We start from the raw sequence: 23,044 nt of genomic DNA, 5'->3' as shown, positions 1-23,044 counted from the left end.
GCCAGGGGAGTGAAGGGCTCCAACGGCATCTCTAGAGACAGAGTCTTGATGAAGGGAGGGTAGCACCTCCATCATCAACACTGATGTCAGGAAGAGGAGCAGATGTGGGCAAGAATGAGATTAGGGAAGGAAGTGGCCGGTGTTAAAGGATCACTGGGACACCTGATAGCCACTGAGGCTCAACACAGCAATTGCTCACACTCTGTCCTACAGTTCCCTATTATGATAAACAGGAGAGAATTTAACTGACTTTGTCATCAGGATGTATACTATGCTCTTCCTTACTGAAGAATAAAAATGTCTGTGCTTTTTTCCAAGGAAAAACTAACTACTCCCACAAAGTAAACGGCAATTAGGCTGAAGGACAGCAATGCCTACTGTAAGCACGATGTCATTATCATGGATCTTCACTGTCATTACACGGTAAATACCTGTCCTGGGAGTGTAATTCACATCCACAAAGCTTGCTGCTTTGGCGTCAAAGATCTTACTTTGTTTGATTCTTAGATTATATGGGAAATGTGGGCAATTTATTCTGTAGCTAGATCCACCCTAAAATCCTGAGCACATTTATGCACACAGTACCAGCAAGTGGGCACTTGTTAAAATGCAGATTCTAAGGGGCCTAGCAGGTTCACTAAGGGGCCCTGAAAGATACACTTATGTCAAGAAGCCAGAGGGGGCTTGGATCTGGTTTGAAGACCTTTGTTCTATAAAACACAGATTCAGCAAGTTCTTTAAGAACAACATAAGATGACGCATTCATTCCAGCAAAAAAAGAGAGGAAAGAGGCACTTGAAAGTTTCATTTCATTCCCAACTGCAGTGCACATAAATATTTCCCTCAAATAACTTGAAAAACCTTATGAGTCAGTGTTTAAGATTTTTACTATCCAAATGTAATAAAATTCTTCAGCTAAAACAGGAGTAATGAGACAAAATGGTTTTGAAAAGTACAATAGAAAAATATTGTCCACTGGTTTATTTTTCCAAATGAGCAATAGGCTATTTACAAATAAGCAGATCTCCAATGATGTATATTAAAATGACAAAACTATTACTGTTTGAAATCTAAATGAAAAAAAAATTTATTAAGGCACATTTGTTCCGTGAGTCTAAAACAAACTTTCTGGTGTAATGACAGATTCATTTCACTTTTGTCCCCAAAACACATGAGCACCAGGATTATCAAAGAACACTCAATATTTAGTAAAACAGTAAGGAATGTAAAAATTGAGGACAGGGAAGAGTTTTTAAAAAGAAATCTTTGGAGATCAGTTTACTGCAAATAAAATATACTAAACACTCCTTATACACATAAATACTAATAACTAACGGGTACTTGGGAAATGGTAGAGCTCTAAACAATGGATATTAAATAAATTAAAGGTATTTCAGATACAAAGGATAGAACAAAACAGTAATTAAAAATGAGACACCCATCTCCGTCAACATAACACAGATAGGATGAAGTGAACAAAATCAGATACATTTCCCCCCAATGCTTTCATTAGGGTTAAGTTTTGTTTATTTTGTTTAACCTTGCATACATTAGATTTATGGTAATAATTCTTTGCCATTCTAAATATTTATATTTTATCTTTTAAAAAGAAGGGTCTGGAGAAGAAAAAGTGCCAGATCCTTCTTGAAATCTAATGCCAGGTCCATCAGGCCACACTAATTGCAATAAGAACAGCCATCTATCTTATTATGTTTTCCTGCTTCCCTTGTTTTGAAAAATGAGACAAGTTTTGGGGAAACAACCACGTTTGGAAAGCTCTTGAGGATGATGACACAGTTACTATCACATTTCCTTATTTGACAACCGGAACATGAAATGGCTTAAAAAAACTGTTGTAAAAAAGACAAAAGGTAGAATCTGTGCAAAGTTAACAGTCAAAACAAAACATTTATCAGAGTTACAGTGTTTTGTTACAATAATACTTTGCAGTAACGTTCATGTTTTCTGCCATAGGACTATAGCAAAGAGGTCTGAAAAAGAAATATTAAAAAAAAGTTTTGCTCCTCAGGTACATTTCAAGTCATAATTAAGCACGTCTGCTACATAATGTTTAGCAAGAAAATGTGTTCAAAAGGCAAACATGATCACATTTTTGTTCAAAAAGCTCAATCTTCAAGGAGTCCTTTGTAAGAAAACCATGTGTAAAATATATCCCCTTGTATGGACTTCAAAAACTGATCGTACAAAAAAATTTTTGAAAAATAAATTAGATTAATTAAAAATGTCCTTTCCAGCAAAGCTGGACATTAGGCTGTCCTCACTGAGCCGTTATTATTGCTGCTTTTACTATAATTTGGGTCATTTTTCTCTAGCCACATTTCAGCCAACTGCTGTGTGGACCCATATGTTGACGCTTTGGACCCCAAGCACATTTTGTACTGTTTTGGATCAAGGTTGGGATCACAAAAGACAGGATGGTGGACATGGACTACTCCTACTTCTTGGCTCCTAAATGTCTTCAAACCTGCCTGGACAACCTTGTTGAAAAGGTCAACATCCTCAAGCCCCCAGCCTTGGATAGAAACATCAAAGCCACCTACTCGGACGAGATCGCCCTTATAAATACAAGTGATGCCAAACCCATAGTTTCTCCAGAATCCAGTTTTTTGAGTAAAGGCAAAATGGTTGTCACTGGGAACCTTCCCACTATAAACAATCTTTGGATCGTACTGGCTAAAGATGATTGGAAAATATATTTGTTGGCCCAGAACTGTATTTGCTCGACATCGCTGAAGAAATTCTGCAGTAAATACAAGGTCAACATCACAAAAGAAGAGCAAAGATTCATTATTGAACTGGGATGATCCCACTTCTAGGGCCAGAGCTCTTGAAAATTCTCCAGACACGGGCAAAATCTGCATGTCAGCTTTAGGGTACTTAATGCGGTAGTCTCTCATGAGTTCAACTTGCTTGGCCTTGTCGGGGTTGGAGTCAGAATTGAAGAGCAGAACAACGAGCTTGACGTTCTGATTCGGAATGAGGCACGTCTTCTCAAAGTTCCCCATAAATCTCACAAACATGTCAAACCGTCCAGACAAAGGAATCAGTATATTGATTTTTTCTCTTTGGGTTCTTTGTGCTCATTCTTGGACCCAGGAAGCTGAAAGGGAACAAGCTTCTTCAGGGAATTGGAGAGAAAGGACAAGGATCCGGATTCTTGATTGATTTTGTTGGCCAATTCCTTTGCGTCCAGCTCCTCGTGCTCCACAAACTGGATCTTGCTGAAGGTCTGCTGTAAATACGCGTGCCTCCGCACAGGGACCGTCATCTTCTTCCCTTTGTGCTTTTTGTACAGAAGCAGCAAGTCCAGAATGTACTCGGCCCCATACATGGGGTTCACTCGGCGATAGCCGTACTGTATCTCCTTAAAATCAATAATGCGCCCTCTGGTCTTGGCGTTGGCGTTGATCATCTCCATGACCTGCATGACGATGTCATCCAAGGCCTCGCGCTGTGCAGAGTCCATCCCTCTTCGCGGGGGCTGGCTGTCAGCAGCTGAATACAAGTATTTCCCAGTCAGAAATTCCCACTCCAGGATCTCCTCTCGTTGGCGGGGCTGGAACCTCATGAAGGAAGGGGGGATTCCCAGCTGGAGGTCTTCTTTATGGACCTCGGTGTTGCTGTATTTGCTCATCAGGACAATCTCGCGGTGCAGCTGGATGGTGCGGTGGCGAAGCTCAGCGATCTTGCGGCTGAGCATGTAGCTGTGAAGCCTGTACTGGTAGGGTGGGTTTTTGTTCGGGTGCAGTGTGATGGCGCGGTGAATTTTACTGTTATGGAGATCCCTAATGTACCCCTTCTTGTTCTGTTCATAGTTCTCATAAAAAAGCTGCTGCATCTGTGAGGAAATAAACAAGATTTCTATTAGTAATATGTGGCTGAGTGTCCCCCCCCCTTCTTGTACGTCCTTATATATCTGCATACTCTGTATTATAAATCTTTCTAAATGAGTCAGAGCATACCTAAGATTCTAGGTAAAGCTCGAAATACAGCAGTGAGAGTAGAAGAATAGTACACTGCTTATAGAAACAAGACTTCATCAATAACCAAGCTGGTCAATACAATTCTGTAGGCAAATGGAACTATGAAAAAAAGTTTTTCCATAAAGTAAAAGTACAATCTTGAGCTCACAGTGCACCAACTCAGCCTACTTGGAAGAGAACGCCACCTTTAGCCCCCACCAAACCTGGGAAGGGGACCGGAGAGCCAAGGTCCCCTCCCTGAAGACTGGCACCCACAGGAGCTGCCATCGAAACAGGAATACACCGCTATCAGCGGGGTGAAAAGGAGAACTCCAGGAGAATGAGCCGAACACAGACAAATGCTGCTTCCAGGGAGCTGAGCAGAAAGAAAACCACCCAGCCACACGCAGAAAGAGGCCTGCCACTTGGCAGGGCATGCTGTGGTAAAACCAAGGGTCAGCGAGGTTGCCAGGACCACACTCTGAGAGTCCCTGTGTGTTCCTAGGCAGGCCTGAGAGGGCCGGCTTGCTGGCCACCAGGTCTTAAGCGCCAGTGCAGAGCTGAAGGGCAGGCAAGGCAAGGGGGATCGTTACCCCATCCGCTCTCCCTCTGTCTTAGGACACTGGCTGGGGAAACAAAAGTGTGAGGTCCTTCAGCCAAAACAAGGTCTGTTGCCTCAAGCTAGATAGGGAATATACTTAATTACCCAGTACATTCAAGCAACAGAATGATGATCTTTACAAAGCCTTCTAGAACCAATAATTTAAAAATTTGCAAAAAATGTTTTAGTAAAAATAACGTTTGCAGCTGGTATCTGATAACCTAGCCTTTGTTTCATTTGTGGCTCAACTTTGTTTTTCTGAACATGTTACTAAAAACTAACTCTTGACAAGGGTACATGGATTTGGATCAAGAGTTTATTTGCCTCTGGACAGTTGTATTTTTGACTTTTTTTTTTTCTTGAGCCACTGAAGTTATAATAGAAAAATACAGATTAATATTTTTACACCGCATTTTCTTTTTCTATACAATTACCACAGGCTACCAATAAATGAAGCCAATAAGAGTTAAAAAGAGAGAAATGCTTTCAAAGAATGGGGTAAGCAGGGGAAAAAAAGGCACACATGTAACGCTCCTGGTGTTGAGCAGGGGCTCTGCGCACACCCACCGGCTCAATTCCCTGGAGCCGTGAGTCTGCTGGACGCGGACCACCTACGTCCTGTCCTTGGAAGAGCAAGCCAGCCTGGAACTCATCATTTCCGACTGTGCTCTCCATGTCATCTCCATGTCACCTGCACATGGAATTATCCAATGAAATAATTTCCAAATGTTACAGTTCAGTGGAACAGGTAGTCAAGCAAAAAAAGAAGGAAAGAAAAGGAAGCAGAGAGCGTGTCTCTAATGTTGGAGAGAGCACCACCCTTCTCACTTGAGCAGCAGGCACGCGGGGTGCTCACCCACATGTGTGCAAGTGCCCACTCGCTGTTTCTCTTAGCACAAACAGCACTTAATTACTTAAAACACCCAACTTAGTAAATGACCTGATTTGCTGAGACGTCTTGCAGTAACTGATGCTTGAACTCCTCCAGCCCCGGATAGACAGGCCACAGAATGATAAACAAGAAAAGTGACAAGGTTTGGATGATGATCATAAGGACCATAAGAATTTAACTTTCTTTTAATTTCACTCTTTAGACAGGTCACAACAAAAGAACTTTAATGAAATTCCTATTGAAAGTATTTTCACCATTCATTTTCTAGTTGGGCTAATTTCTGGGGAAGAAGTACATGGCTCCAAGGTGACAAGTGAGTGTCCTCTGAGGATTCAAAACCACGAAGAAACACTGGGGAAAACCCTTTGCAGATGCTAAAGATAAGAAACAAATACCTTCAATTATTTCCTTCCTCTGACCCTAACCCCTATATGTCCCAATAACTTGAGGTTATTCTTAACAGTTTAACAAAGTCAGCCTTTACAACATCAAATTAGCTAGGCGAGACACCTGACCCCACTTCCTCCTCCTGAGGACTCCACCTCATGAGAAGAGTCACTCAAAGGTCAAGCAACATCCTCATCACCGCAAAGAACTCGGCAAAACTCAATGCTCTGAGGTCAGGGAAAAGTACAGTCACCACTGTAAGCTATATGATGGAAAGTTTCCTAACGATTTTGGCAGAGACTTTAAATATTTGTTATAATTACAAATTATTTCCATTTTGCCTGCTTATAACTTCCAAAGTTTTGAAAATGAGCGCGAAGAACCATGACTGTTTTGGAAAGGTCCCTTTTACATTTTCAAGAATTCAGACACAGCGGGCCATCAGCCTGGCCGTAAAAGCTGCTTTCCAACACTGAGGATGCCCTGAAGCAGGTGGGCTCCTTCCTCGCCCTGCACTGCCAACCCTATCTGCACCGGCGTCTCAACTCTGCTCTGATCCCGCCCTGCTGGCTGATGTCTCGGTCTCCCAATGGGCCTCCTCACAGAATTCTGTTCTTTCCTCAATTCTGCACAGTACCAAAACCAGTCCTCTTAAAATATAAATCAGAGGCTTAAGGCTAAAATATGAGTGGTAGAAGCCACATGAGTCTCCTTCCCAAATGCTCTTAAAAGAGAATAAAGAAATGCAAAAGGAATAAACTCGTAAGGACCAAGAAAATGGGGTCACAAATGCAGAAGACAGGAAATGTCCCCAAATTCTGAGAAAATGGAGCATGAAGGAAGTTGAAACCTAACAGACTGCTCTGAAGAGTAAGCCAATTTATTTAATCCTGAGAACCCTGGGAAAAGATACTGGTGCTGCAAAAAGTAGGGGTGGGGGAGCTCCAGGGCTGAGCACAAGGAGAGTGGGGGAGCTGGGAACACGGAGCAGGGAGAGGAGGAGGGGCTGGGAACACGGAGCAGGGAGCGGAGGGGCGGGGAGCACGGAGCAGGGAGAGGAGGAGGGGCTGGGAACACGGAGAGGAGGGGCGGGGAGCACAGAGCAGGGAGAGGAGGGGCGGGGAGCACGAAGCAGGGAGAGTGGGGAGGGGCGGGGAACACGGAGCAGGGAGAGGAGGATCGCGGAACACGGAGCAGGGAGAGGAGGAGGGGCTGGGAACACGGAGTAAGAAGAGGAGCGGCGGGGAACACGGAGCAGGGAGAGGAGGATCGCGGAACACGAAGCAGGGAGAGTGGGGACGGGCTGGGATCACGGAGCAGGGAGAGTGTGGGAGCTGGGAGAACGGAGCAGGGAGAGGAGTGGCTGGGAGACGGAGCAGGGAGAGTGGGGAGGGGCTGGGAACACGGAGCAGGGAGAGTGGGGAGGGGCTGGGAACACGGAGGAGGGGCTGGGAGCACCGAGCAGGGAGAGGAGGGGCGGGGAGCACGGAGCAGGTATAGCCCCACAGCTCCTCCCACAGAACATCTCAGGAGCGGAGGGAGGCCGTTGGTTGCAGATGCCCAACATCTTTAGAAACTCGCTCCCAGTCACTCTGACATTTAGATGATGGGTCTTTGGCCAGAATTCATGTAGGGTTGCCTGTCGATTGTTCCAAGTAAACTAGCACTGGTGAGTAGCAAATACTGGCGGTTTCTTAATGCATAAATCATTTACAGTAGTTATCCCTGAATTTCCCTGTCTATAGGTTAGCTTTCTTTATTCCTCTGGGGTTACTTCACTGATAAGTACATAAGCCTTAAGTTCAATCTCTCCAAAAATGAAATGTGAACACCTGGGTAGAGATAAGTTCAAAGCTGACAAGAGGGGGATGTGAAGTGAAAGTTGCTCAGTCCTGTCCGACTCTTTGAGACCCCATAGACTGTAGCCTGCCAGGCTCTTCTGTCCATGGAATTCTCCAGGCAAGAATACTGGAGTGGGTATCCGTTTCCTTCTCCAGGGGATCTTTCCAACCCAGGGACTGAACCCAGGTCTCTTGCACTGGAGGCAGATTCTTTACCATCTGAATCACCAGGGAGACAGCAAAGCTACTAGTTTAAAAAAAATCTTGCCTACAGAGCTTCCACTTAGTTTTTCAATGCTTCAGTCTCAAGTGACAATCAACAGCCAAGACCATCAGGCAACTGAAAGAGGGTTCCAATGGGATGAGAAGAAACTGCAACCAAAACAAAAACTACGAGGTATTCAAAGAGAAGCTACTGTATCTGTACAACAAAAATAGAGTACTATAGAAAAGAACAATCAGAAAACAAATAAGCACTTGAAATTAAAATAAAATAGCAAAACAAAAGAGTTTAAAGATAAAATTGAAGAATACACCAGAAAATAGAAAAACCAAAACAAAAATGGAACACAGGAGAGAAATGTATTCATTCTAGAAAGAGAAAGCACATGGGGAAGAAAATACAAAAACAGGGTCTAAAATGAAAGTGCTCAGATGCCTGGATTGAATCCTAAGTGCCCAGAACAGAGTACAGATTGGGAACGCTACAGGTAAAACTATTAGAGGAGAAAAAAAAGGCTGCATATAAATAATTCAGAAACTGGAATGGCACTAAACATACACAAAACTAAAGAACAATTTTGTTCCCACCTTCAAAAGTGGGAAGTGAAAATTATTTCTTCATACAGAATTCTCTTCCCAACCAAACTATCCATCAAGTAAGAGGGAAGAAACACTTTCAGGAATTCAAGGACTCACATTTCACCTTGCATCCATTCTTTCCCTGGAAACTGTTAGTGGATGTGCCCACCCAGAACAAGGGGATAAATCTGGAAAGATGACCCAGGATCCAGGAAACAAGGGGAAAACGCAGAAGGAAGAAAAGAGAGCCCAGAAGGACAATGCTGGGAAGTCCTCCCAGAACGGTACTGTGGACTGCAGGTTTGTGTCCCCCCAGACTCGTGTGTCAGGAGGGAGGGCCTTTGGAAGGTGCCTGAGCTTAGATGGCCCACAGTGAGACAGGGGACCTCACTCACAAGGGGGTGGAAGGGAGGAGAGGACACAGCAGGAAAGTGGCTATATGCAAACCACCTAGAGAGTCCTACCAAACCCACAACGCTGACACTCTGATCCTGGACTTCCAGCCTCCAGAACTGTGAGGAACTGCTGCTGTTTAAGCCACTCAGTCTACAGTCTTTCCGTTCTAGCAGCTGGAAGACTGGACAAAGAGCTGGGCAGCAGGCTGAGGGTCCCAGTGCACAGACGGCTCACTGCCTGCATCTCCAGAGCCCAGCACAGCGCTTGACACACTGCAAGATACTCAACCTGAATTAAGGACTCACAGTGGTCTTGAAGCATAGCAAGTATCGAGGAACACAGCTGATGCGGACAGACACCATACAATACCGCTGTGTTCTACTGGTCAGGATACTAAAACCTGAAAAGCAGCAGCATGTTCTGAAAGAGAATGCAGACCACCGAAGGATATAGCTGTCATTTGTTTTTCACTCCCCAGACACCAGTATACAACTGCACGTTTTATTCTTGGCTATCAAAACCCTGCATGAGGAGCGCGAGGTCCATCAGGAGTCCTCTGTGAAAGCAGGTCTTCCAGGCATGACTGGTAATTCTTACAGACTCAATACGACACCATGTTTCCAAACACTTTCAGGGAAACATTTCTCAGAATGTTTTAGAAGCAGTTCATGGCCATTACTTTCATAGTGACTGAACTGTAGACCAGCTCTACCTGCAACAGAGTTTCAGTGTGCTGAAGGCATAAATACAGAGAAGAGAAAATTACTGACTAGCAGGCTTCTGATCCCCTGGAACCACTGCAGACTGAGAATTTTAAGCTATAGTAAAGTTGCTGTAAGCACCTTCTGGCTAAGGTTTGGCTGAAAGAAATGTTGTATTATATTCTGTTTTTCTTTTACTGAGAAGAAATCTGTTGCAAGACAGAGCGCGTATGCACATTTGTGCGTGCGTGTATGTGTGTGTGTGTGTGTGTGTGTGTGTGTGTGTTTGTGTTTAGGGGAGGAAGCACTTATTTTATTCCAAAGAAGGCCAAGTCTATACCCAGACTAGTTAGTGCTTCCCCTTCTCAATTCACTCCAAGCAATTGACTTGGTCCACTAATGCTGCTACAAGATAAATGTTTTAGACAAAGAAGCCAGTCACTTGGCACACAGGATGGAGTGATGTACTTGCTAGGATCTTAAGAAAAATCTAAATAAATGCCAGTGAAATAGCTCCCTTTCTAAAAGGGCAAATGAAGGTGCAAGTACCTTACAGAGAAGTAGACAAAATATAACAGGTGATGACATGCACCTCCACATAAGTGTATTAATGGCAATAGTCAGACCCTGCCTGAATTGGCTTCCCTTGGCACCTCGTGGTCATTTAGCACATTTAGGAATCTCCTTCAACTTCTATACAAAGCCTTATACCATGCAGAGGTAAGAAATCACTTTCTTCTCACCCTCAATGTGGCACAATAGGAGAGGAGGAGGAAAAATTCAGATTTCAGGGAAACTTTTGAAGAGAGAAATATATACAACAAATGAACTTTCAAATTAAGAACAGAAAAATAAAGCATAATTCAAAGTAAAAATGTCAGTGAGATATGAAGGCCAGGTTAGGGAAGAAGGCTGGAGAATGCTCTGTGACCTGAACCTGAAAAGGAGTCGGGGGCTGGAGGGAGGTCCTGAGAAGCAGCCCGTGCTTAGACGCTGCCCTCCTACCCACCTGCGCAGGCCTGCGGGGCGGCCCTGGCCGGGGGTCAGGGCCCCCGGCATTTACCCCTCAGCGCTGCACCCCACGTCGCCCCGTCCACGGCTCAGCCGAACCCACCTCAGCACTCACAGGTCTCCTTTCTGCCTTTGTAGTAGTTCAGGTATCTGCATTTGATTTTGGAATCTCTGGCAAAGCTCTCCTCAAGTTATCTTTGTTTTTACCTTGACTAGTTTCTCCGCTGTTATTCAGGTTTTTCCTACCTTTTGCTTTTCTTTGAAGGTGTCCACTTGCATTTAAGAAGGCATGTTGTGGGTAGGATGAAATTGAACCATTTTGCTCTTAGGCACTTGAATGAGAAATAACTGGATCATTAAGCTGACCATCTATACCACCTATCCGTTGTCCCTCTTTTCCTCATATGGTAGCTAATTCCACTGCTTACTACAATGTTCCCCATTAAGCAGGTAAAATGCAGGTAAGATTTAATTTCTGAACTCCAGGGAATCTTCTGGATTCAACAGGAACGAACTTTTCAGTCTCTAAGAGGAATTAACCATATCATTAAGAAAACTTGGCAATTTTCTGATAATAGAAATAAAACTATCATTTCTCTTAAAGAAAGTTTAGAATATAACAACTTAAAGAATAACGGATAAAAAATAAGACTACATACTGACACTTACTGCTTATAACCAATAAGTTATAAGACCTCAGACAAGTTATTTGAATTTTTGGGCCTCAAGTTTTCTCATTATAAAATGATTGTACAGAGGTTCCTTCAAAGTGAAGAATTCTAAGCTCTTATGTGCTAACTGTAGAACCAGTCAAATAGTCATGCCCTGATGTTCTTCAACCCATCCATCCTGATATGGTTGAAGGTGTAACATCAGGATGTTACAGGATTCTACCTTTACCATATCAAACTGTATTAAAGGGTAACAACACATCCCAGTGAACTGTTTCCATCTCATAAAAACAAACCTCCAATTATGCTATAAATAAAAAGAGTTAAGAATATGAAATTCATAACAGTTCACTTTAGTAACACTAGAGGTAACAAATATGTAAGTTTTTGGTAATAAAGAATATGTATTTTGCACAGTACCAAATTTAGAGCAAGGATTTATTATTAACAAGTTATTTCAGTGATCTATTACTTGGCACATTCTTTGGAAAAATATTATAAAATGCAAAGTTTAAAAGCACTGCAGAAGAAAACACAAATCAATGCATATAGGTTATTTAATAATCACAAGGAATACCTTTTTGAAAACACTCTAAAGGCTTTTCAAGATGGAGTACCACTGAACGTTTGAAGTTAATTTCCAGTGTCCATAAAACAGCCCTTAATCTTTGATCTAAAAAGCAGCCCCATAATCTTGGATTCCAGAAAATCTCTCTCTTTTCCGGGAGATGTTTCAAGACTCTGAGTCATTCTATTGTAAATCTGAAAGGGGTTAATAAATAGCAAGGTCACTCTATTCCCAGGAACTTCTAGCCAGCTGGGAATAACTATCAACTACCCACGTCTAATCTTTAGTTAACAAACACCTCAATGGTCTTCATTAGCAAATGTCCTTCTTGTCCTCTGCAATGAACATCAACATTCTCATTAAGTCAAGACTCTTCCCATTAACTGTTTACATTAATGTCATCATTAAGTACATATTTCAGCCACATCAATAGACTATCACTGCTCCAGATGGACAGCTATTTCTAACTGTGACTTATGCAGTGTTTTAATTCACTGCACAGAATTTTTCTTACCCTTCTGTCCTGAGAACTGATTTAAAGAAAATATGGATTGTGTAAATGTCAGGAGACCATAACTAGTGGTAGTTTCAAAATAACTATATTCACAAGTTTTAAATACTTAAATTAATAATGTCATAAACCTGCAGGTAGGGTGTCCAGAAACTTTACTGCCTGAAGCAGGATCTTCTGAGATGGAAGAGGAAATCTGTTGATAATTAGGTCAAGATCACTAGTATAAACTGGGCCTATTCCCAGCTCTCAACACATATGGTTACTCTACATGTCCCTATTAGGTCTCTTCTAATTAGTTTTGTGTAGGCTTTGCCAATTTTCATCCAATTAAGTTCAAGGATTAGGTGCTTAGTGTTTTAAAGACTCTATTCAAGAAAGTAAGTTTTCCATGGGAATTAAGCTGGGTCTTTAATGGTAAAAAAAAAAAAAAAAAAAAAAAGAACTATATGCGTGTCTTGAATGGTTAAATTTTGAAATTTAAAAACAACCTTTTAATCGCTTCTCGGCCTTTTGGCTAAGATCAAGTGTAGTATCTGTTCTTCTCAGTTTAATGTCTGATACGTCCTCTATCCGAGGACAATATATTAAATGGATTTTTGGAATTAAGAAAAAAAAAAAAAAAAAAAGAAAAAAAAAAACAACCTTTTAAAAAAGCCTGACACATTTCAAAATAATTGAGAATTAATCTTGGCAAAGTAAATGAAAACTGTTGGTAGTAATTTAGGACTTCTACATCAGACAATAAAAGTATATGCAGAACTATCTTTAAATGACCAAAGTCTTATGCAAATATAGCACCAAATACCTGACTAAACATTCGCATTAAAGGCACTGTACCATGCAGGGAAAATTCACAAGGCCACATATGAAGAAAGGATACACACACATACACTAACGGCCACAAACAGAGGATACGTGAGCACGTGTACACACACACACACACACACTCTGTCTCTCTCATATGCAACAGAGCCCAGCACTGAATAGGCTGACACAGGACACCAGTGGGGGGCTCCCTCTGAAACTCAACTCAGCAGGTACTCGGGTCTAGCCCCCACTGGCCTCTGCTGATCCATCACTCACAGAACCAGCAACTAGCTCTAGTCAACAAGCGACACACTAGCTCTCACACTTGACCAAAAGCCTCTGTGACAAACTGAGTTAAGCTGTGGTCCAGATCACCAAAAAACAAAGCAGAACAAAAATAAAATTAAACAAGAGGGAGTCAGGAGAGCAGGACATACAGGAATATAGCCCTGTGAGGCCAGATTTTTAAAGAGATGCTAAAAATCGGGCTGTTTTGTGTAGAATCTTCTACCTTTTAAATCTCAGCAACCAATTCAAACTAGAAAAAGAAACACACAGGCCAAAATAAGTCTGTGGGTCAAATATGGCCTATAAGTTCATCTCCTGCTGCTGCTGCTAAGTCACTTCAGTCGTGTCTGACTCTGTGCGACCCCATAGACGGCAGCCCACCAGGCTCCCCCATCCCTGGGATTCTCCAGGCAAGAACACTGGAGTGGGTTGCCATTGCCTTCTCCAATGCATGAAAGTGAAAAGTGAAGGTGAAGTCGCTCAGTCGTGTCCACTCTTCGCGACCCCATGGACTGCAGCCCACCAGGCTCCTCTGTTTATGGGATTTTCCAGGCAAGAGTACTGGAGTGGGGTGCCATTGCCTTCTCCCTCATCTCCTTCTAGGATTTTTCAAAAGTCTATTCCTGATCTGTTATGGAATCTCATTCTGTCTAAAGAGATTTTGTACCATTAATATTTTATTTTAAAATATTTTATTTATTTTAAAGCTGAATTTGTTACAGTGTCACTTCTGCTTTATGTTTTGGCTTTTTGGACACAGACACTTGGAGTCTTAGCTCTCTGAAGACGGATCAAACCTGCACCTGCTGTGTTGGAAGGCAAAGTCTTATCAACCACTGGACTGCCAGGTAAGTCCCTGTAGCATTTAACTTTCCACGTTTATCAAGTAATATCTCACCAAAGCCCCCGCTAAAGATTCAAGCGACTTTTAAATTATCAGGGACTAATGAATGACGAGGGCTGCAGTTGCGAGATAAGGCCACCGGGTGAAGGCAGCAAGCAGACTGGGGGAGGGGGCGGTGGGGGAAGCACAGCTGTTACTCTGCACGTCTCACAAAGCAGAGCCACCACTTTAGAACCAATGGTGTGTATTACAGATTCGTTTCACACATTCAAGTCAGTATTTCAGCCAGGTCCGTCTAGTCAAGGCTATGGTTTTTCCAGTGGTTATGTATGGATGTGAGAGTTGGACTGGGAAGAAAGCTGAGCGCTGAAGAATTGATGCTTTTGAACTGTGGTGTTGGAGAAGACTCTTGACAGTCCCTTGGACTGCAAGGAGATCCAACCAGTCCATCCTAAAGGAGATCAGTCCTGGGTGTTCATTGGAAGGACTGATGTTGAAGAAGCTGAAACTCCAATACTTTGGCCACCTCATGCAAAGAGTTGACTCATTGGAAAAGATCCTGATGCTGGGGAAGATTGAGGGCAGGAGAAGAAGGGGACGACAGAGGATGAGATGGCTGGATGGCATCACCGACTCGATGGACATGAGTTTGAGTAAACTCCGGGAGTTGGTGATGGACAGGGAGGCCTGGTTAACTGCAGTTCATGGGGTCACAAAGAGTCGGACACGACTGAGCGACTGAACTGAACTGAACACAGCACTGAGGAATATGCAGTTGAATTAGTGGATCAAGAGTGGGCTTGGGATGCTCAAGTTTAATGAACTCTGTGGGGTTAAAACAACCTGTGTTAAGTCTGAGAAGGGATTCTCAATACACAACCACCACACAAACCCTTCAATTCTTGAAGTTTTCTTTTACAAAAGATTATAAGAAAAACTTTGTTGGAAGGCATTTTGGCAATTTCTTATAAAACTAAATGTATTCTTACTGTATGATCTAACAGTTGCACTTCTTGGTATTTACCAAACTGAACTGAAAACTTGTGTCCACAAAAAAACCTGCACATGGATGATCATAATTGCCAAATCTTGCAATCAGCCAAGATGTCCTTCAGACTGTGTTAGCTGCTCAGTCGTGTCTGACTCTGCGACCCCATGGACTGTAGCCCTCCAGGCTCCTCTGTCCATAGAAGTCTCCAGGCAAGATTACTGGGAAGTCAAAGGGAAAGTCACTCAGTTGTGTCCAACTCTTAGCGACCCCATGGACTATACAGTCCATGGAATTCTCCAGGCCAGAACACTGGAGTGGGTAGCCTTTCCCTTCTCCAGAGGATGTTCCCAACACAGGGATCGCACCCAGGTCTCCAAGGCAGGTGGATTCTTTACCAGCTGAGCCACAGGGAAGCCCAAGAACACTGCAGTGGGTGGCTATTCTCTTCTCCTATGTCCTTCAGTAGGTGGATGGATAAACGGTGATGCATCCAGAAAATGGAATACTATTCAGAACTAAAAAGAATAGTTATAAAGCCGTGAGAAAATATGGAAGAACTGTAAGTGTATGTTACTAAGTGAAAGAAGCCCACCTAAAGAAGCTGCATACCATGTAATACCAACTGCACCACATTCTGGAAAAGACAAAACTGAGGAGCAATAGAAAGACCGATGCTGCCAGCGGGTGAGAGAGAGGCGTGAACAGGTGGGGGCGGGGAAACGACTCCACATGATGCCATAGTGGGGGCCACGTGGCATTACGCACACCTCAGAACCCAGGGAGTGTTCAACACCAAGAGGGAACCTGAGGTGAACTATGGACTCTGGTTAATTACGATGTATCAATGCAGTTTCATAGATTGTAATAAATGTACCACTTTGGAGGGATGTTGATAATTGGGGTGGTTTTGTGCAGTGGGCTGGGAGAGCTGGGGTATGTGGGAACTCAGTACATTTTGCTTCGAAACTAAAACTACAAAAAATGGAGCTTATTACTTAAACAAACCAACAAAACACAGGCCACCCACTAGGGAAAAAAGTCCTCAAAATATTTATGTTAATTAAAACAAATTCTGGCGGAAACAGTAAATCTTTTTTCTCTGGATTGTTATTTATGATCAATTCTTTCATTCTTTCCTTGGTTCATCCATCCACTCACTGCTCTAGACAAAACAAACCATTTAGATAAGCATATAAAATACTTTACATTTCAGATCCTTTGTGGAAAGAGGTAAGTGAAAATAAAAATGCACATGATTAACTATCACAATGGGTACAATCTTTTGTCCTTTAAGACAGTAATCTAAACTAAAAAGCCTTACAGAAAGAGAACATGTATTCTTTGAGCTTCTGGCCATCTATTACGAGACACCATGCTCCTTTTCGTTTGATTCTCTCCACAAATGCACACATTCTTCACAACTTTAAACCCCTTGAGGGAAAACCTAGTTTTATTCATAAGCCTTTGCCCCATCAGTACTTGCTGAATTAATGAACATCATTTCTCACACCACACAAATGAGGACAGAAAGATTAATTACTTAACAGTAAGTGCTCCAGACAATATTTAAACATAACAAGTAAAAAGCAGCACCAGCTTAGAAATCATTGGAAGGACTGAAGCTGAAGCTCCAATACTCTGGCCACCTGATACGAAGAACTGACTCACTGGAAAAGACCCTGATGCTGGGAAAGATTGAAGGCAGGAGGAGAAGGGGACGACTGAGGATGAGATGGTTGGATGGCATCACCGACTCAATGGACATGAGTTTGAGCAACCTCCGGGAGTTGCTGATGGACAGGGAGGCCTGGCATGCTGCAGTCCATGGGATTGCAAAGAGTCGGACACGACTGAGCAACTGAACTGAACTGATCATCTCATACCAGTTAGATAAATGCTGGAGATGATGCAGAGAAAAGGGAATCCTCCTATAACTATTGGTGGGAATGTAAACTGGTGCAGCCACTATGGAGAATAACATGGGGGTTCCTCAAAAACTAAATGTAGAATCACCACATGATCCAGCAATCCCACTCCTTGCCATATATCCAAAGAAAACTCTAACTGAAAATGATATATGTGCCTCAAGTTCATGGCAGCATTATTTACAATAGCCAAGACATGTAAGCAACCTAAATGTCTATCAACAGATGAGTGGATAAAGAAGATGTCATACGCAGACACATATACACAATGGAATATGATTCAGTTGCCAAAACTAGAAATTATCATACCAAGTGAAATCAGAGAAAGACAAGTATCATATGATATCACTTATATGTAAAGTCTAAAGTATGATACAAATGAACTCATTTACAAAACAGAAACAGCCTCACAGAAAACAAACTTATGGTTATAAAGGGGGAAGTGCAGGGGGGGTGGGTCTAAATTAGGAGTTTGAGATTGGTAGATACAAAGCATTATATATAAAATAAACAACAAAGGACCTACTGTATAGTGCATGTAATAACCTATAATGTAAAAGATGAAAAAGAAAATATATATAGACACAAAGATACATGCACATACTATGTGTACACACACACACATAACTGAATCACTCCACTCTATACCAAAAACTAAGACTACACTGTGAAATCAACTATATTTTAATAAAACAAATTCTAAGACAACCTACCTCCCTCATACAACCATTCAACGGAACTCTGTTATTAGAAGTTACACGTGAGAATGCAGGGCTTTTCCTCCAAAGGGTTCTTCAGGGGCACTGGACTTTGTAACAGAGGCCTCTCACCTCCAACCCATAAAGGCAGGCAGGCATTAGTAAGCGGCGCCTCTGGGAGGGTCGGGCTCACGTGTAAGGCTGTTGGGGTCCTGCTGCCCCGCGCATCCCACACATGGTGTGGGGTGGGGTTGGTGGTGCAGGCCCCCAGGGATTCACCCTGCAGGGCCAGAACAGGCAGTGTGCAAAGAGCAGGTGACACAGGAGGCTGAGGGCCAGAAGGTGGGAGACTGGGCAGAGGGGGCTCTGCAGACTCAGGAAGGGAAGGCGCTCAGCCAGGGGCTATCAGAGCCAAGCCTGGTCAGAAGCAGCTGGGCAGGGAGGTGCTGCAGAGGGCGCAGCAGGTCAGACAGGAGAGGACGCGCTCCCGGGAGCTGGCGCCCGTCCACTCCACACTCACCCACCCTGCCAGAGCAGACCGTGGCCGGCTCCCTGAGCTCCGGGGCCCCAGGGGCCGTGTTTCCTCCAGCCCACAGGTCCTACTACAGTGCCTCCAGGCCGGCTCACAGCGAGGCTCGTTCATGTGGCTGTGGGGCCAATGTAAGTTAGTTACATAAGAGAGAGAGAGAGAGAGAGAGAGAGAGAGAGAGAGAGAGAGTGTGTGTGTGTGTGTGTGTGTGTGTGTGTGTGCGCTTCTGTGAAGAGAAGAGGGGAGGGGAGAGAGATGGACAGAATTTTAACAGCATGATCTTATCAAAGGTTTAAAAGCAGGAAGTGACTACCGCAAACTTTCTGAATTAAGTGTGTGTCTGTGTGTGTGTACACCAAAGGGGCTTGCCAGGGGGTGCTCGTGGTCAAGAGTCCACCTGCAATACAGGAGACCTGGGTTCGATCCCAGGGTCATGAAGATCCCCTGGAGGAGGGCATGGCAACCTACTCCAGTATTTTTGCCTGGAGAATCCCATGCACAGAGGAGCCCGGCAGGCTACAGTCCGTGGGGTCACAAAGAGTCGGACTGAAGTGAGTTAATATATACATACACACACACATACACACACACGCACAGTGGGACCAAAATTTGCCAGGCAGTATAAGAGCAAAGAGAAGAATGAAGAAGCCCCGATTTGATGTGCACACAACACAAAATATCCTGGCACCAAGGAAGAGGGGACAGGGCCAGCAGCGATGTCCCACCCTGCCGGAGCGGTGACTGCTGCTGCCTCGGCCACGCGCGGACTGCCTCTCAGCAGGGAGCAGCCGGGGCACTGAGGCTGAGCACTGGGGGGCACTGAGTCTCAGCAGGGAGCAGCTGGGGGCACTGAGTGTCAGCACCGGGGGTCACTGAGTCTTAGCACTGAGGGGCACTGAGTCTCAGCAGGGAGCAGCCGGGGGCACCGAGTCTCAGCACCGGGGGGCACTGAGTCTCAGCACCGGGGGGCACTGAGTCTCAGCACCGGGGGGCACTGAGTCTCAGCAGGGAGCAGCCGGGGGCACCGAGTCTCAGCACCGGGGGGCACTGAGTCTCAGCAGGGAGCAGCCACAGGCACTGAGTCTCAGCACCAGGGGCGTGCCGGGAGAGGGGGGCCTCTTCAGGGACAGTGCCACTTGCACTTGGAGCAGATCCCATACCGCCCTCTCCACCCACTTCCTTCCTCCTCAAAGCTGCTTAAAGGCAGCCCATAGCCGCCAGCCCTGGCCCAGCACCAGAACCAAGTGGGATCCAAGTGCCAGCCCAGTTGTCTTTAAAGCAGAAGTAGCTTAAAAGCATTGAGTAATTTCCCCCATGCCCTCTGGATGGAGTGACTGAGTGTTGGACAGCAAAACCATTATTAGAAACAGGAGTTAAGGAATCTCTAAGTCAGAAAACTGAAAAGAAAACTGGCTGCAAAAACAAGAAAGGGTAACTTTTATTTTATCACTAACGTTTATTTACACATGGGCCTGGGGTACTCTATATTGAAAGAAAACAGAATGATGAGAAAGTTCATTCCTGGTAAAGTTATCTCCACTAATTAAGAGTTTATCCTCTTGTTTTTTAGCCTGTTCACTTATCAACACATTTCACATGGTGGACCTCTGCTGAGATACATTTAAGCAGGCTAGATAATGTTTTGAAATAATATATTTTAATGAATGCATTTAAAATGATAACTTCTAAATTAATTTTCCTCTGAATTCTGTGGCCAGTACAACTCCTGAGCCATCAATCTTGCCCTTAGGGCCCTTGTTTCCTACCTAATATTCTGAAAAACCCTAGCAAGCTAATATCTAATAACAATACTGGAAAGAGAAGGCTTCCCTGGGCCAGCTCAAAGAGATCCAGATGCAGGCTACCCACCCCAGTACTCCTGCCTGGAGAATCCTCGTGGACAGAGCCTGGTGGGCTACAGTCCACGGGGTCGCCAAGAGTCAGACGGGACTGAGTGACTAAGCACAGCACAGAAAGAAAATGGGATAACTGCTCCTAAACACCAAATGCAGTGGAATTTAATCACACCAAGAACTTGCTACTCCTACTGGGAAAAGAACCACTACACATGAACGGTCTCTGAGCTCCTGCACACCCCACTGTCTAACCTTGTCACTCTTTCCAAATGAAGTCACAGCCTCCCACAGTGCGTGTGTGTGTCTGGCTGAGGCGAAGGGGAGACAGTGAGAGCCGTGAGCGGGGCTGAGGGGAATAACCATTGGGGTCTTTAAAGTCAGAAATCTACTTCAAGAGTGTATTTCTGAAAAGGAGGCCAAGAAAATATGCCATCTACCTGTCTGCCGTAAGTTCTGAATAGATCCACAACGTGTTCCTTATTAAAGACTTATTAAATGAAATAAGGGGGGATTTCATGAATGAAGTGTAGTGTTCATTTCAAAAACCTCCACTGTAAGCCAGGTGATTCTTTGAATGCCATCCTGCAGAAACACTTAACTTGCTCATGATGACTATTTTCAAACCTTTAAAAATTATTATAAAGTAATACACAGCCATTATAAAATGCAAAAAAGAGAATCACTTACCCTAAAGAGGGTTGCAGAGGATGAGATGGTTAGATAGCATCACCGATTCAATGGACATGAATCTGAGCAAACTCTGGGAGATGGTGAAGGACAGGGAAGCCGGGTGTGCTGCAGTGTATGGGGTCACAGAGAGTCAGACATGACTTTAGTGACTGAACAACAGCAACTACTCTGCTGACACTTGGAAGATACTCGTTCTAATGCACACACATCTTTATTCACGTATAAGACAAAGATTCTGAGCAGAGCCCTGTGGGGCTCCTAGGTATAAAAGCTTTCCTATGTCCCCCATTAATCTGATTACAGGAATTAGGCTTCATTCAGCCTCTAAGACCTTCTCTGAGTTCCAACTGGTAAATTCAAGCAGCTGCTAATTAGGGAAGGGAGGTGATCCAAGACAAGGTAGAAAGAGCCAAGGGAAACCACAGCACAGCTGTGGGGTAAGGTCCTGATTCCCCATCAAGGTATACACACAGTATCTTTGAGCTGTTTTGCAGATACCGAAGCTCCCACCAAGTGGGAGAAGTTCACAGTTAACGATGTATGCCATGGGCTCTCTGGTAGCTCAGCTGGTAAAGAATCTGCCTACAATGCAGCAGACCCCGGTTCAATTCCTGGGTCGGGAACATCTGCTGGAGAAGGAAAAGGCCACCCACTCCAGCATTCTGGGGCTTCCCTTGTGGCTCAGCTGGTAAAGAATCTGCCTGCAAGGCGGGAGACCTGGGTTCAATCCCTGGGTGGGGAAGAGCCTCTGGAGAAGGGAAAGGTTACCCACTCCAATATTCTGGCCTGGAGAATTCCATGGACTGTATAGTCTGTTGGGGTCACAAAGAATCTAACATGACTGAGTGACCTTCACTCTTACTTTCATCCTACCCACAGCATGAAGACCCCAGACTGATGGGAACCAGAAGGTTGATGCTGCTGATTTCCACTTTACCTCACCACCAACCAATCAGAAGGTCTATGACCTGATTATGCCCTCTTTAACCCATTACTATAAAACTTCTCATTACTCTCTCCAATGGGGGACACACAGTTTTGGGGGCACAAACCTGCTGTGGCCTGGCCTAGCAAAGCAATAACGCTCTTCTTTTCTACTTCACTCAAAATTCTTTCTCCGAGATTTAATTTGGAGTTGGGCACAGAGGCCAGATTCGGCTTCAGTAACAAAGCCAAATTATACTTGGTAAATTAGGTAGTGTGTATATACTTATTTTATAAACACACCACACTTGAGTAATAATTCTACTTTTGACCATTTTATTTTCTTGAAACAACACTGACTGCTAAATAAAATCAAGCTATCAGGACTTTACGCAAAGAAAAAGAGTCACTAAAATTATAAGTCATAAGGAAAGCAAAAATTTCATAGAAGCAAGAAAGCTGAAAGGTTAAAAGTAAAGGAATAAGTCATATGTCAACCAAAGGCTAGAAGTACAAATTTCTTTCATTAAAAAAATCTTTGGTGGGGGAAAGAGTATCAAGTGAAGAGAATTTCATAAAGATTTAGAATCGAATTCAAGTTACATATTACGTTGACCCAAGTTCAGTTCAGTCGCTCAATTGTGTCCGACTCTTTGCGATCCCATGGACTGCAGCACGCCAGGCCTCCCTGTCCATCAACAACTCCCGGAGCTTGCTCAAACTCATGTCCATTGAGTCGGTGATGCCATCCAACCATCTCATCCTCTGTCGTCCCCTTCTCCTCCCGCCTTCAATCTTCCCCAAAATCAAGGTGTTTTCTAATGAGTCAGTTCTTCGTATCAGGTGGCCAGAGTATTGGAGCTTCAGCTTCAGTCCTTCCAATGATTTCTAAGCTGCTGCTGCTTTTTCCTTGTTACGTTTAAATATTGTCTGGAGCCACTTTCTGTCCTCATTTGTGTGAAATGTGAGAAATGATGTTCATTAATTCAGCAAGTACTGATGGGGCAATGGCTTATGAATAAAAACAGGTTTTCCCTCAGGGGGTTTAAAGTTGTGAAGTAATTCACCATGAACTACAGACACATTCCTAGAATACAAAGGAGCAATATATATTTAGTTTTAATTA

General features: G+C 43.8%; 1 protein-coding gene and 1 pseudogene across 1 annotated transcript in view; one reads left to right on the top strand and one right to left on the bottom strand.

Annotated features, from left to right (window-relative positions):
• Nucleotides 1–869: 869 nt before the first annotated feature.
• Nucleotides 870–23,044, bottom strand: part of CHSY1 (chondroitin sulfate synthase 1) — an 85,432-nt gene continuing 63,257 nt past the window's right edge. The window contains 2 exon segments of the mRNA XM_043489428.1: nt 870–3,076; nt 3,079–3,859. Of these exon segments, the coding sequence (XP_043345363.1) occupies nt 2,268–3,076; nt 3,079–3,859 (1,590 nt within the window). The 3' untranslated portion in view covers nt 870–2,267.
• On the top strand, nt 12,861–12,980 carry LOC122419931 (annotated as a pseudogene).

This window comes from Cervus canadensis, chromosome 17 (assembly GCF_019320065.1).
Source record: "Cervus canadensis isolate Bull #8, Minnesota chromosome 17, ASM1932006v1, whole genome shotgun sequence".
Lineage (NCBI taxonomy): Eukaryota > Metazoa > Chordata > Mammalia > Artiodactyla > Cervidae > Cervus > Cervus canadensis.
Note: the sequence above shows the minus strand (reverse complement) of the source record. Positions and strands in the feature narration are given on the sequence as shown.